Source organism: Carassius carassius, chromosome 24, assembly GCF_963082965.1.
Source record: "Carassius carassius chromosome 24, fCarCar2.1, whole genome shotgun sequence".
Taxonomy (NCBI): Eukaryota; Metazoa; Chordata; class Actinopteri; order Cypriniformes; family Cyprinidae; genus Carassius; species Carassius carassius.
In genome coordinates this window covers 31,991,129-32,007,522 of record NC_081778.1, presented here as the reverse complement: position 1 = coordinate 32,007,522, position 16,394 = coordinate 31,991,129, and the positions used below count along the sequence as shown (strand labels likewise).

General features: G+C 32.3%; 1 protein-coding gene across 4 annotated transcripts in view; it reads left to right on the top strand.

The window, feature by feature from the left end:
* The window catches only part of LOC132103460 (cyclin-dependent kinase 14), a 176,437-nt gene that overhangs the window by 44,892 nt on the left and 115,151 nt on the right, over window positions 1–16,394 (top strand). For all 4 annotated transcript variants that reach the window (XM_059508585.1, XM_059508587.1, XM_059508586.1 and 1 more), the window contains 4 exons: window positions 7,040–7,279; window positions 9,644–9,738; window positions 12,045–12,124; window positions 12,991–13,085. In XM_059508585.1, coding sequence (XP_059364568.1) covers window positions 7,040–7,279; window positions 9,644–9,738; window positions 12,045–12,124; window positions 12,991–13,085 — 510 coding nt within the window. The remainder of the gene's footprint in view (window positions 1–7,039; window positions 7,280–9,643; window positions 9,739–12,044; window positions 12,125–12,990; window positions 13,086–16,394) is intronic.

Here is a 16,394-nt window from a genome sequence, read left to right as displayed (position 1 = left end):
ACGTAAAAATTGTCAAATTATTTTATTTTAACTTTTCTTGCATGCATGTACCTTTATGCACATAATATAAGTATTTTCTCTTGCTTCCTATGTTTTGAAATGCAGCTCATTGCGTTTTCAAAGCATCTCTATCTGTTGGCCGTTCAGTCAGTAAAAATGTTTTAATATTACTATTTAAAACAGATGTCTTCTGTGTGAATCTCTGTTAAAATGTAATTTATTTCTGTGATGCTCCGCTGTATTTTCAGCATCATTCCTCCAGTCTTCAGTGTCACATGATCTTCAGAAATCATTCTGATATGATGATTTACTGCTTAAGAAACATTTCTGATTATTATCAGTTGAAAACAGTTGTGCTGCACAATATTTTTGTGGAAACATACATTTGTAATTTTTCAGGATTCACAGATGAACAGAAAGTTCAAAAGACCAGCGTTTATTTTAAATAGAAATATTTTGCAACATTATAAATGTCTTTACTGTCACTTCTGTCCTTTCTAATTCTTCTAATTCTTTCTAATTAATTTACGAAACATTAAGCATTTATCGTCTGAATAACAACTAGTATGTTGCATATTAAGTGATCAACTCCGCAGTCTTGGTTTTCGTTGAATCGCTCAGTCGTCTGTGTCTGTATAATTCTCTGATTATTTCATTATGAAGAGATCAGATGATGAAGCGACTGGAAACCCTTCCAAAGTTTCTCTCACTGCACATTATATCACCAGATGGCTGAGAAACGCAGAGATGTAATGCATTAGCGTCATCGCCCAGCCCTAAACTCCAGCATTATTACTATCAGGCTTCCCATCTGCATGGCTTGTTTGGATTTCCTCTTTGCTCTATTTTCTGTAATCAGGGAGTGTTTCCCAGTGGGTTCTTTAATTATCAAGCATTGTTTTTTAGCTGTAGATGTTTTAGCCCTTTTGCTCGAGTCTCTGTCATTTATTCTGCATTAAGGCTCCTGACAGCCGCGGCGTGGGCAAACTCTGCGATGACAAACAGCACACGCTCACATCGCATTACATTACAGCTCAGTTAAATCATACAGCTCTGTTTGTTTCAAAACTGTGAAGAGATTTACAGTTACTTATTTATTTCTAAATAGGAAGCATGTGGTGTAAAAATGATCTGAAGTGGCCCTTAATAGTTATTTTCAATTCAAGTTTATTTGTAAAGTGCTTTTCTTGATACAAATCGTTTCAAAGCAGCTTTACAGAAAGTTTAGTTTGTATAATGTATTTAGTAGAAGCTTGTCAGTGGTGATGTAGTCAAATTGATGTAAATATGGCAGAAATATACAAAAATTATGTAATCAAACAGACATTGAACATTATTAAGAGCAATTATTATATGTTGAAATCAAATATTTGTATTTGTTTTTCAAAATATTTTTAAATCTATATATTTTTTCATTCTTTTTTAATTTTCTCATTTTTAAAAATGTATTTCTCTAATTTTTATTTTTATAATTTATATATTTTTATATTGTTCTTCACTCTTATGCTTGCCTATTTTTCAAATTATTATATTTTATAATTTATTTTTCCTAATAATTTCTTTCTTTATTTTTTTCTGATTATTTGTTCACATTAACTTATTCATATTTATTAATTATTATTATTATTATTATTATTTTTTTGTGTGTTTTCAGATTTTTTTTTTTCAATGTTATTTTAATTTTCTTATTTATTGTTATGTATTTATGTATTTTGTATTTTTGTTATATAATTATAGCACACATACACACATGAATATATTAAATTTATTCATAGTTTATATTTATACTTCAAAAAAAAAATGTTGCTCTTTCCTTTTTTTAAGGTGTTTTTGCATCTTTTCCCCCTCAGTATTCAGAGGCTTTTATTCTGTGCCACACGTGACTCATCAGAAGCATCAGACGGGTTATGTGTGAGTTCACAGAAACAGGAACTGGCTAAAGGCGAGCGTACACGGTGCGATTTTTGCTGTCGTACGAGTTCGCATGCGATTTTTTTCAATCGTGTGGAAATCGCGTATGCTCGTATGGTCGCGGCTCGTATCATTTGCGATGAATTACGAGCCGAGCAGAGTGGCTTACGAGCACTTCCCGACCTCCCGATCATTTTTAAACATGTCTAAAAAGTTTGTGAGCTATCGGTTTGAATTCGTGACATGTGTGCGGTTGAACGAGCCGATTTGTTGATTTATCTGAAGTTGACCAATCACGAACTAGGAAAACCACAGAAGAAGAAACACGAACAGGGTAGCGCCACGGCGAATGTGGTCTATTGACCAGGAGGATAAACTCGCTGAAGTCTGACAGGAACAGCGAGCGCTGTATGATGTTTCTAACAACGTGTACCATGCTTTTTAGTTCTCTCTCTCTCTCTCTCGCTCTCTCTCTCACACACGCATTATGTAGTTTACAGGGACTCTCCATAGACGTAGCGAGCGGCATTCTATACTGTATATCCCCATACACCTCTATCCATTACGGAAAATGCATGTTTAAAATTTCTATTAAACACCGTATAGTATTTTTTTAAAGCCATTTGGTTTACGAGGGCACAGGAATTGTCCTCACAAACCATGTTTACATTGTAATACCTATTTCAGATATTTATAAACCTACAAGAACACACACACACACAGGGCGACCAAACGTCCCGGTTTCCTATTGCTGAAAAATAACCTGTACGTGTAGGAAACAGTCACGGCTTGTATCAATATTGTATATGCAGCAATGGGAGAGGGAGAGCAGTTATATTAGGCGTGTTCGACTTGAAGCAGCGCTGCACAGAATGACATCACCTGTATGGCATCAAAGTACCGCGAGAGCGATTCGAATGCATTGGATATGTGTGCTCTCTTAGCGCTCTCGCGGTACTTTAATGTCATACCTTCTGTGCGTGCAGCGGTGTTTCAAGTCGAACGCGTCTATCAACTTCGTGCGATTGCTTCTGGAATTCGCAGGTTGTAAAATCGTGTCGTATATCATCTCGTCCGTACGATTTTCAGATAAACTCACTCGTGCCGTGTGCGTGGACATACGATCTTCCGACCATCCGAATTTGCACCGTGTACGCCCGCCTTAAAATATCCAGATCTAATACGAAGGATTCGGTGTAAATATGAGCAGCTCTAATGAAGAAACCGCTGCTGGGTTTGTGGATTAAAGACTGATGAGCTTTTTCTTTTGATTATTTCTTGTTCACGAGAGCTTGAGAAAACTCAGTGTGCTCAGATGATGATACTTAAGATTAGTTTACTGGTTAATTGCTGAAATTACAAGTTTTCAAAATGCAACTTTATTTACAGTAGCGCATTAGTAGCCGGAATCCTAGGCCTGTTAGTAATTCGATTAGATTAGTGTTTACTTGCTGCAGTGATGTTCGGACGTCGTTAAAGGCAGGGTAGGTAAAAATATGTATAAACAACTTTTTTTCCAAATTTGTTTAAACTTTATTTATATATCAATACATAATTAAAATGTAAGTACGCTGAAAAAGAAAGTATAAAAATCGAGTGACTGTAGACCTCTCACGACTGTTTTAAAGAGCTCATTATTTCCATTCACTCCACCCCCTCCCTTCTGGGCTCCTATAGATTATTTATCGTTATTTATACTATGGCTCGCTAAGTAATGTTATGTTAGCTATATTATGCAGCTACGTGTGCTAATGACACATGCTTCATGAAAAAAATACGTATGATCAAAATACAAAAAGAAAGATTTACCTGTCCAGCAGAAATAAAGCCATCAAGGAGTCACTTTTCAGCCCCTTGAGTTCCCTCAGTTCTCGCCATCGCTGGAAAGCCACGCCGATATTAACTCGCGTTTTATTTCTTTGTTTATCCAAAGACTTTTTGTTCATTGCCTTTTCTTGTACTGTTACTGTCTTCCTTTTTTTGCCTGGTTTGCCTTCACTAACTGCATAGGCTGGTACTGTGAATTTTGCTTGCTGTTTCTCTGCCATTGTTTTGGTATTCCTAGGATCCGTGCCTGTTGAATTCCTCAAATCAAACGTGCGCACGCAAGTGGGCAGGTCATGTGTGGCAAAAGGGTGGTTGCCATGGTTGCGAGAGAGTGACAGTCGCCTAAGCCAATCCTATGTTTCGTCCCGAATGGAAATAATGAGCTGTGTTTAATACAGATTAAACGGTCTAGAGTCACTCGATTTTTATACTATTTTTATCAGAGTACTTACATTTTAATTATGCATTGATATATATAGAAAGTTTAAACAAATTTGGAAGAAAGTTGTTTATACATTTATTACCTACCCTGCCTTTAAGTCATTTCTTTGTTATAATTTTATTACATTTTGTTAAAAATTTTGCTCATTTATTTATCTCTGTTTTTAGATTTATAATGTGTTTTCCTGTTTTTTTGTTTTATTTTATTTATATATTTTTTATTTTTAAATATTTCTTATTTTTTTGTTTAATTTGATGTATTTATTTGTGTATTTTTATCAATTCTTTTTTACATATATATTAAATTTTTTTATTTAATGTATTTCCTTTTATATTCATTTCTATTATTTATCTGATTTATTATGTTTTGATAATTGTATTTATTTGTTTTTTATTTTCCTAAATAATTTTTTGGTATTTTTTTATTATTTATTTTTGTCATTTTATAAGTTTTATTTATTTTTGACATTTTATATTTTACTTTTTAATGAAAAAAATTTTTTGTTCGATTTTATTATTTGATTAAAGAATTGATATCTTATTAATTTATTCAAACTGTTTGTAAAAATACAAACCGTCTCTAAAAAGTGCGGAGGAGGCGGAGTCTGTCTGCAGTCTGATTGACAGCAGAGGAGGCGGAGTCTGTCTGCAGTCTGATTGAGAGCAGAGGAGGCGGAGTCTGTTTGTAGTCTGATTGACAGTAGAGGAGGCGGAGTCTGTCTGCAGTCTGATTGACAGCAGAGGAGGCGGAGTCTGTCTGCAGTCTTATTGAGCATAGAGGAGGCGGAGTCTGTCTGCAGTCTGATTGATAGCTGAGGAGGCGGAGTCTGTCTGTAGTCTGATTGACAGCGGAGGAGGCGGAGTCTTCTCTGCAGTCTGATTGACAGCAGAGGAGGCGGAGTCTGTTTGCAGTCTGATTGACAGCGGAGGAGGCGGAGTCTGTCTGCAGTCACACAGAGAGAACACAGAGACAAAGAGCCAAACATGTCTCTCTGACGTTCTGACGGTTTTTAATGCAGAAGCGATGAGTTCAGAGACTGTGATGGTGGCTCAGTTCTGCTCCGAAGCCTCTGAGAAATGTCACCTACATGTTCATGTCTCAAATACTGTCCTGTCAGGACGGGAAGAAGAACACAGAGAAATGTCATTTAACTCGACCTGTTCTGCATGACATTTCACTTCAGTTTCTGTTTAATGGGAGCTTCTCTCTTCAGAGATCTCTGTCTCTTTATCACACAAATCTGTTTTATTGTAGCGTATAAATTGCATATTTAGATAAATGCTGTTCTACCGAACTTTCTACTCATCTCTGAATCCTGAAGAATCAAATGTATCACAATTTCCACAAAAGTATTAAAGTTTTCAACACTGATAATAATCAGAAATGTTTCTTGAGCAGTAAATCATCATATTTTCATGATTTCTGAAGATCATGTGACACTGAAGACTGGAGGAATGATGCTGAAAATACAGCGGAGTATCACAGAAATAAATTACACTTTAACACAGATTCACACAGAAAACAGATATTTTAGATTATAAAATATTTCAAAATTTTTACTGTATTTTTGATCAAATAACTGCTTCTTTCAGAAACATTTCAGTTATGTAAACAGTAGTGTGTATATCTGTATACTTTCAAAAGTATCTTGATTCCTTGGTTCAATCATTTGTTTAACGATGTTCTTGGCACAAAGTTGTTAATCGTAGAGATATCTGCTGTAAGCGTTGGAGTCTGGCTCTCATACTGAAGTGTATTTGGTGAAACTCGGCCCGTGTAAGTGAATATATTGAGGCGTTCCCGGGACGTTCCTCGTGAATGTTTAATCGGAGACATGACATGCTGCTCTGGGCTTTCTGTGCTGCTCACAGTCCAGCGGCGATGGAGTGGCCGGTAGGTTCACATGCTGTAGATTAATGCTCGTGTGTGTGTGTGTGTGTGTGTGTGTGTGTGATGTACTGTGGGCTGTAATACTGCTGCTGAGAGCCTTGAATCGTTGTCTGAACTGAGATGAAGATCTGAACATCGCAGGGAGTGTGAACGGTCTTGTGTTTTTGAACTAAAGTGGATATACTTTCACTGCAAGCGAGGATTGTATCTTGTTTTTGTGTTTAAAAGGCACAGAAAAATTTGAGCTTTCTTGCTATACTGACACACTTTAGATTTTGTATTCAAAAATTATTTATTTTAATTTTACTTGTTAATAGTTTCTTAATTTTCAGTGTTTTTTGTTTAAAAGAATTATTACATTGTTACTAATTGTATTGATTTTCTGTAAATATTTGTATTTTACTTTAAAAAAAAAATCTATTAATTGTAAGTTTTTTAAAATGATTTTAAGTGTTTTAAGTTTTTTTTTGTGTAATTTCACAATTATTATCATTTTTAATAACAATTTTAATGATTTAATGATTATTTTACATTTAAATTATGATTAAGTTTTAGTATGGTTTTTATTTTATTTTATAATTATTGTTATTTTAGTTTTTAATTATTTATTCATTTGAAGTATTAGTTTTTTGTATATTTTTCATTTGACTCATCATTATCGAATTATTTATTTTACAATATAATTGACATCATTTTTATGAAGTGTTTAATTTAGAACTGCACGAAACCACTGCAGAAGATTGTCTTGAACATTTGTACGACGAGACTTTAGCGATCAGAGCTTAACTTGATTCCAATCTTGTTTTTGCATTTAAAAAGTGTGAAGATGCTTAAACTGAGATTTACTTAAAACTGAATCGTGCTTTATGATTTTTCTTCCCAGTAAATGCATCAGAACTATTGCTTGTGTAAAGCATCAGAAATCCATTGTGTCTACAGTGCTGATGATGATGATGTTGTTCTCCTCAGATATGTGTCACCAAGATGTCCACTCGCAGCGGTCAGGGATCAGACTCGCTCATCAAGCCCCTGGACACTATCCCTGAGGACCGCAAGGTGCAGCGGACGCAGAGCGGCTTCGACCCCTTCGAGAAGCCGGCCGGTCAGGTGAAGCGTGTGCACTCGGAGAACAACGCCTGCATCAACGCCAAGAGCTCGTCCTCCGGGAAAGAGTCTCCCAAACTCCGGCGTCACTCCAGCCCCAGCTCCGTGAGTCTCCCTCCTGAATCACTTCAGTAGCTTCTTATTTTATTTGGGTTTGTTTTCATTATAATGATCATTAGACATATCTTGAAAGATTTGTCTGCTGAACCCCTTTGAGCCGAAATATTAACTTTAACAGCACATTCACGATCATAGTTTTCGATCACATGACATGCAGGTATACAATTAAAATAAATTATTTTTTAAAATAAGTATTTAATATGGAGGCGTTTTTTTATTTATTAAGATTTTACATGATTATTTTATTCATTTTTTAGTAAGTTATATTTTGTTTAGAATTGTTATTTTTATATTGACGTATTTAAATTTTACATTAGTTCTTGTTCATTTTTAGTAAGTGTTTTAGATTTGTTTTAAGAATTTAAATTTGACTTGTTTTAATGATTTTATTTATTTTTAGTATGCGTTTTGATTTTTTTTGATTTTAAATTAAAATGTATTGACTATTTAATGATTTTATTTGTTTAGTAATTTTTATTTACTTTTAAAATATTTTATTTTAAGTAAGTTTTAATTTTTTTTAATTGATTTTAATTTTATATTTATTATGTTTTTAAAAAGTTCATTTTAATTTATTTATTTTATTCACTTTTATTCATATAAATATATTAATTAGATTTTTATTTCACTTTGATTTTATTTTTAAAATTATTTAAATTGTACTTATTAATGATTTTATTAGTTTTTTTATTTAATTGTAAAATGTATTTATTTTAATTTGACTTTTTATTGATATATTCTTTAATAAGTAAATTTATTTAGATTTTTTTTATTTTAAATTATTATTATTTTTAATTTTGCATTATTTTATTACTTAGCTATTTTTGTGAACACCACTTTGCATACATCATTTTGTATAATTACTTTATTTATTTCAATTTAATTTAAAAGAGGCTAGATGCTTTCTGAAGTATGTAATTCCCAAAGCGAGGCACGATTGTCCTGAGAGAGAAAGCTGAAGGTGGCCAGTTTGAAGGAAGCACATTTGCTTTCTGATTCACACCAATGAAAAATGGATGAATGTAAGGCCAGACAGAAGGAGCGGAGAGAGAGAGCTTGACCTCTTTCCTATAAAACCTTCTCCTTATTCTCCCACAGAGCTTCTTATTTATAAAGTCCGCTCAGACCTGTTCTCCACAGGGCCCCTGTTCTCCCAACGCCTCAATCAGGATAATAAAGGCCATGCTGAGGTGCTGTTTACTGAGGGTTTCTTAGAGACAGCTGGTGTCTGGTGTTGATAAAGGCTGCAGGGTTTGTGGTTACAGACACATCGGAGCGAGCGCTTATCCGGGAAGAGTCCGGTAATCTTTCACACCAATCGCAATAATTGAGTCACTGCTGCGGTTTCGGATCGGTGTCAGGCTGCAAACCTGATTACTGAAGAAACGCTGCGTTTTCAGGAGCATTACTGCTCTTCAGTGAGAGCTGCATTCAGCACATATTACTCTGAGCTCCACTTTATAAAATAAAAGTTCATGAAATACCTAAAAACTAATCAAATCGTGATATAAAATTAAAATAAATAATTTTAAAATAAAAAATATAAAAAAAACACTTACTAAAAACAAATAAAATCATAATGAAATTAAAATAAATGGTTTTAAAATAAAAAATCTAAATCAAACACTTGCTAAAAACAAATATAAATAAACATAAGTAGTAAAGTAAAGATAAATTGTTATAAGATAAAAAAATCTAAATAAAACACTTACTTAAAATAAAATCAGGATTAAATTACAATAATTTTTTACATTTTTTATCATTTATTTTAGTTGTACTTTTAAGAGTTTTATCTCTATTTTAAAATTATTTAATTTTACTTTGTTAGTCTTTTTTTCATTTATTTTGACTTGTTAATAAATAGTGTTTCATGTATTTGATTTATGTAAGTGTGTGTGCCGTTTTTGAGACTAATGGTTTATGTGAGACGGTACACTCCAAGGACAGTTACACTCGTGTTGTGGATGGATTGTGTATGTTTCGGAGACTCAGGATATATGGATGACAGTTTATGCCACACAAACACTCTTATAAAGTGAAAACATCTACTTTCGATCTATGAATATGTCTCACTTACTGTATGTGATCTCAGTCTGAACCGTTGGTCATAGGAAATCAACGCATGCGCTCATGAATAATTAAGAGCAGCGTCTTCTCATTGGATGAGGACACGCATTCTCATGAATAATAATGAGACACAGATGAGTCACTGATGTTCTTCAGGTGTAAGAAAACGTCACAAAAATGAAAGTTTCTTCCTTCAGTCGAAACAAGTGTCTTGGATCTGAGCTCACATCTGCTTCAGCATCACAGGATCCTCGAATGAAAGATCCTCTCTCTCTCTTTCAGCCCACGAGCCCAAAGTTCGGGAAGGCAGATTCATACGAGAAGCTGGAGAAGCTCGGCGAGGGATCCTACGCCACCGTCTACAAAGGGAAGAGCAAGTGAGTCCAGATTATTACATTCACATAAAACACAGAATACAGAAAACACCACAGTTTAGGGAGAACAGAAAACACAGGATTCGGGGAAACGTCGAGCAGAGGTCATAGCTCTACAATGTTTACGTTAGGGTTTTTTATATCATATATTAAGTACTAAAGCATATATATATTTCAAAATAAGAGTCCTTGTAAATTCCAGGCTTGTTCATGGTTCCATAAACCTCTTTATGCATGATAGCATTTTTTTCGGTATACTTTTGGTCTCATATTTCTCTCATCTTTTCATAGGAGCAGCTGAAGTTGTAAAATATGCACATTTCACAATAAAAGTCCTTGTGTATTTAATGCATGTTACTGATTAAATATCCATTGTTATGTATACATTGTATTATTATTATTATTATTAATAATAATAATAATAAAAATGTAATTGGGTTCCAATATTTTTCTGATCTTTTTGAATGAACAGTTGGAATTAGTAAAGGATATACATTTCAAAATAAGAGTCCGTGTCTATTTCAGGCTTGTTAATTATTAAAAGCCCCTCATTATGCAGAAATGCATATATATATATATATATATATATATATATATATAGCAAATCATACAGTAAATAAATTCCAATACATATATTAATATTAAATAAGCATGTCTTGAGTATTTAAGCTTGCAGTTACTTAAATGTGAGATGCAGTCTGTTTAATTAAGTCTAATAATTTAACACCTCTTTTTTTTTTTAGATTATATAGGCTTTTTCTGTAAGTGCATGCGGTGTTAATTTTATTTGTGCCGTTCTTAAACTCTATTGAAACCCTGCTGTATTTCTCTGGGTTCTTTGACTCATTTGGTAACAGAACTGTAAGCAAAGAGGCAGCAGATCATTATTATTATTATTATTATTATGTGAAATCTGAATGAAATGGTTTTTCTGCTGTAATGAAAGCCGAATGAAAGCCTTTTCGGCAGGAGCGTGTAACACCTGTTTCTCCTTCATAAATGGAAATCTGGAAAATAAAATTTGAGCTAGCGTGAAATGAATTGTGCGTTATTGTCAGTGTTTTTCATAGTAATGATGTTATTTGTGTGTAAGTTCATTATGAGCTCCGTGTTCAGATTCACTCCATTGCCTCTAAATTGTATTTCATTGAGTTTAAGTCGACAGTAAATCACTCTTGACCCGGTTTATTGTCTTCAGACTCGCTCCGGGTCTCACTGAGCACAAACCATCAGTGCCTTTTATTTAAAAACACAAACGGTTTCTCTCTGAAACGACTTTCCTTTTCTGATGACATCATCAATCCCTAGAGTCTCAAACTATAGTCAACAGGATTAAATCAGACTGCACACATAGGCATCTGTTTGATCTGTTTTCTGTTGCTATAATACTTCTGGTTCAATTCTTTAATTAAATACATCATATATAAATATTTACATAGAAGGAGAATGTCCAAGCTTCAGGTTTCCAAATAATGCAAGTGCACAGGGATTTATACTGGCAAGTATTTTATTTTATTTTTTATTTTATTTATTATTTTATTTTTACTTTATTTATTTTTTTTTTATTTAATATTATTTTATTTAAATAAATAATTAAGAAAAATGAACAAAGAAATGTTATTATTTTATTTTACATGTATGATAATGATTATTTAATTTAATGCCACACTATATATATTTTTTTCTTCCCAAATTCTTTTGTCTGTTTTAATTTTAATCAATCTTTTCAATAAATCTTTTTGCAATTTAAAATACTAAATGCAAATAATTGTCAAATTGAATATAATTAATAAATATAAATAATTAAATGAATTGGATGGATAGACAGATAAATTTTTATTTATTTATTTATTTATTTATTCAAGTTGCCTTTTCAGCCAAATGCACAAAAACTCTATAAAATATTTACAAATTATTTAAATGCACAAATAAATATATAATATTTCAGAGTGAAACATTATATTAATATAATATAATAAATATTACAGTTAAATAAAAAAATAATATTATGTATATTTTGGATCCATGAATATATAGTTTCACTCTGCAATATTTTTTATTTATTTGTGTATTTAAATGATTTATTTTTTAAATATATTTTATATATTTTTGTGCATTTGGCAGACACTTACCCGAAGCGACTTGCATTGGATTTCAAAGGTTACAGTTTATCAGTTCATGCGTTTGCCGGGAATCGAACCCATGATGTCAGAGTTGCTGTTTGAGCTCCAGGAACATAAACACGATGTGTGGATCAGTCCTGTGAATCAGATGAACACCAGACCTGTTGATGCTGTGTGTGTCTGCAGGGTGAACGGGAAGCTGGTTGCGTTGAAAGTGATTCGTCTTCAGGAGGAGGAAGGAACGCCGTTCACTGCGATTAGAGAAGGTGAGCCTCTCATCACACGCTTGTTTTACTGTGGCCTTCATAGAGTCATAAACAACATCTGCTCATACAAACCACAGAGCAAGCTGCTCGTGGTGAACTTTAAACCAGTTTATAAAAGTCAAATAAAAAAGTTTCTGAGCTGATTCAGTGCGAAGAAAATGAGAAAAGAGCTGAGGTCTTTGCTCAGTGAGGGATTGACAGTCAGTGTGAAGTTAATTTACTATTTTTCATATCATTTTATTTGTAATTATTTTAATTGATGTGTCTTGTGATCAAATCCTTTAACTATAAATACTTATTGATTTTTTTTTTATATCATGACTTTCTGTCTTGCTTTTTTCTGAAACATAAAAGGAAAATAACTAGGCTTCAGTTTACCAAATACCGCAGAACAGTGATTTTTATTATATTGTTTTAAATTTTATTTTATTTAATTTTATAATTATTTATTACAAATATTTTATTTAATACCTTTTGAATTTTATTTTATTTAGTTTTTTATAAATTTGATTATTTACTTTTTTATTATTATTTTGTTTCTTATTTATTAAACAATTGTAATAATAATAATAATAATAATAATAATAATAATAATAATAATAAATTAATAAATTAATAAAGTTCTGCAAATGTTACGCTCAGGTCTGGGTACAAGTTATTAATTATTTTTAATTTTAGTAGTCACTATATGCACATCTGCTTTCTGTTTCCTGTGTTAATGTGAGCATGGAAAACTGTTTTTATATATTAAATCCAGGAACTGCTCACTGCAAGAGAAATTGGCATCTGCCTCTGCATTCTCATATTTTCCAAAAGCACAAATAAATCCTAAATAAGAGTAAAAGCGGTGATGTGTTTGTGTGCAGCGTCTCTGCTGAAAGGCCTGAAACACACCAACATCGTTCTGCTCCACGACATCATTCACACCAAGGAAACCCTGACGCTGGTCTTCGAGTATGTGGTGAGTATCAGATCTGCTGACAGGATGGAAATCAGGCCTCAGCCTTTCTCCTATAAATAGTGTTTAGTTCTTGTTATTTTCTGTAACTCCACACTTTTCCACATCCTGTGTCTTTGTGATGCTTTTAGTCAGCATTACTCCAGCCTCAGGTCTTCAGTCCTGTCATCATTTACTCTCTTTTACTTTGAGTTTATTATTTACTGTTATTTATACACTCTAAAAAAGGCTGTGTTGTTTCAACCCAATTTTGGGTCAAATATTGACTAACCCAACTTTTGGGCAATACAAATAAGTTAGTCCTTATTTGACCCAAAGTTGGGTTGAAACAACCCAGAATTTTTTAGAATGTAATTTATTTTTTATTATCTATAATTTATTTATTAGAATTATAATATTATTGCTAACAATTTAATAATAAATTATTATTATTATAATGCATTTGAACAGTGATTTATACGGTCTAATAATTATTTTATTTTTCTAAAAATATTTTGTAGTTTCTTATTTATGATTGTTTATTTTTTTAATAATGATGATAATAATTTATAAAAATTATAATAATAAATCTATAATTTATTTATTATAATTATAATAATAATGCTATCAATATAATAATAATAATAATAATTCATGTGAACAGTGATTTATACTGTCCAATATTTATTTTATTTTTCTAAAATATTTATTATTTGTTTAAAAAAAAATAGTAGTAATTTATTGCATTTGATTTGAATTTATCAGAGGTGGGACAAAGTCATTGTTATGCAAGTCACAAGTAAGTCTCAAGTCTTTGCCCTCGAGTCCCGAGTCAAGTCGAGTCAAAGCCAACAAGTCTCAAGTCGAGTCCAAAGTCCTACCATTTTAGTTTCGAGTCATTTCAAGTCCTCTTACCACAGAAATAAAATTTATATAAATCATGTATGTCTGTAAGATTTATATTCATTTAAACCTCTTTTTATACAATGACATTAATCAAATACAGTAAAAAACTGAAAATTTAAATTTTCACAAAAAATGCTTGTATTTCGACAGCATATTGCACTAGAACAATGGCCTGTTTTTGTCTCATGTGTTGGAGAGACTGAGATATACATTTGTGTTCATCCGTCTAGCAGCAAGGTAGAAATGGTACTTTAAAACGGACGTTGACATGATGTTGGCGAGGTTTTTTCCATCTGATGTACCTCAAAGATCCCTATTTTTCGTTAGCATGAACCAGCAAGGGAGACGTGCGTTTACTGTCTCATTGATACAGTATGGTACATCCGATAAGGTGCTTAGCATTCGTTCAAAACTTACCTTTCTTTGTGCAACTTCAGGGGTTAAACAAAGTTGGACGTTGTGGCAGCTCCGTCTGTAATCTTCAACCCACATGTTTTGCAAATTGCAACTCGTTTTTTGTCAACTACCTGGTAATTTTTATAGCCAAACGAAACTATCTTTGGTATCAAGAAATTGTATAGTGAGAGGTTAAAAAGCCTTTATTGCATCACTGGCTTTAAACGTTAAAACTCTTTTGGTGAGAGGTTGCGTTGCGGCTCTATGCCTTCATCAGGGTGTCAGTATTACATCCTATAACATCTTTAATATATAAGATGTTTATATTAACTGATAGAAGAATAAAAACACTATTTTAGAAAATGTTGTATTTATTTGAACTCAGTAGATTGCAGCCTGCCATATGATATGCATAGAAATAAAAACATAAAAAATAAATATTGAAAATAAAATTCAAGTACAAAATTAAGACAAACAAATTTAAACTTGGGTAAAAAGAAACAAAGGGAAACCTGGCCATTAGTGCAAATCTCTGTAACTGTATATTAGGCCTAAAGTTACTGCATAATAAACACACACTATCCAACTCTTATGCTGTGTTCACACCAGACGCGAATAGAGCGTCTCGCGCGAGTGATTTCAATGTTAAGTCAATGCAAAGACGCAAAGACGACAACCTCAAAAAATCAGATATTTGAGTTTAAAACAACTACATTCTCGCATGAAATACTTTTAAAACTACATTTCATGACACGATAACAGTAATATTTAGAAAATGATCTGAATAAAAAGGGTGGTTGAAAATGCTGCGTGTACTCAACTGGCAGAAGCCCCCATGACGCGAATTCGCGTCTGTTGAGAAGTTAATTTCACGCGCGAATAAAGTCTTTTTTCCTGGGCATACCGTGCATGTTACAGAAACATTTTTTAGAATTAGGCTCTAGAATTCACAAAAAAACAATGATATTAGTGCATATGATGCATATTTCAGGTCTTCTGAAGTCATATGATAGATTTGTGTATTGAACAGACTGAAAATTAAGTGTAAAAGCTGTAAAAGAGTTTAAATTAAATTCATTATTAGCTATGTTGATGATTATTTTAATGGTGTATTTGTTTTGAAATGTTCACTATGAACTGTTGTTCATAGTGGCAGAAATAGAGAGAGTCTGCTGGAAAAGCATTAATGTGATCAGTCATTAAAGTCCTGTTTGCGTCTGCGCTCTCTTAAAGGTCCTGCTTAACATCTGAAGCAGCTTTAGAAATGCCAGAGTAAGTGTTAATGAGCCTAAAGGGACAATCTGTGTCCGTCTGCAGGGAACGTCTGGTCAGGAGCCTTAGCTTTGCTTCTTTGCTGGATAAAAAGAAAACCTGAGGATGTTAGCTGGTTTTTATTTTATTTTAGAACTGTATTTTATTTAACTATTTTATTAAAAATGTATTAATTAATTTATTTAGGTGTGGTTTGTTTGCTTTGCAGTTTTATTATCTTATTTTATTAAATAATTAAAATAAAATAAAATAAGTTTATTTCATTAAAATATTTCATTTTAATATAAAATATATTTATTAATTAATAGTGATAAAATAAACATTTATTCATTTAATGTAATTTTTTATTATTCTTTAGTTTATTGTACATTTTGTAATTCTTTTGTTTCTTTATAATTGTTTATATTTATATTATATTTATAATAGAATGTAGTAAAACTTTAAAATTATTAATAAAAAAAATTTAGTACATAATGTATAATTCTGTATTAAAATATTTATTTATTTTTTCTTACTACTTGAATTACCAACTTTTATTTGACCTAGAGAAGGTGCACAAGACTTGTGCACAGTGAGACAATTATAGTCTCAAAGTTAGTTACATCAAAAAGGTCAAAATAAACGAGAAACCTTGTAAAAGTAGAGCATCAGCAATCACAGATCCAGACGGGGTGAGATTTCTCACAGGACTGTTTTAATTAACTAACGTGACTAAAGCAGAGTTTGACTCAGGTGCTCCTGAAATCACAAAGTTCATCT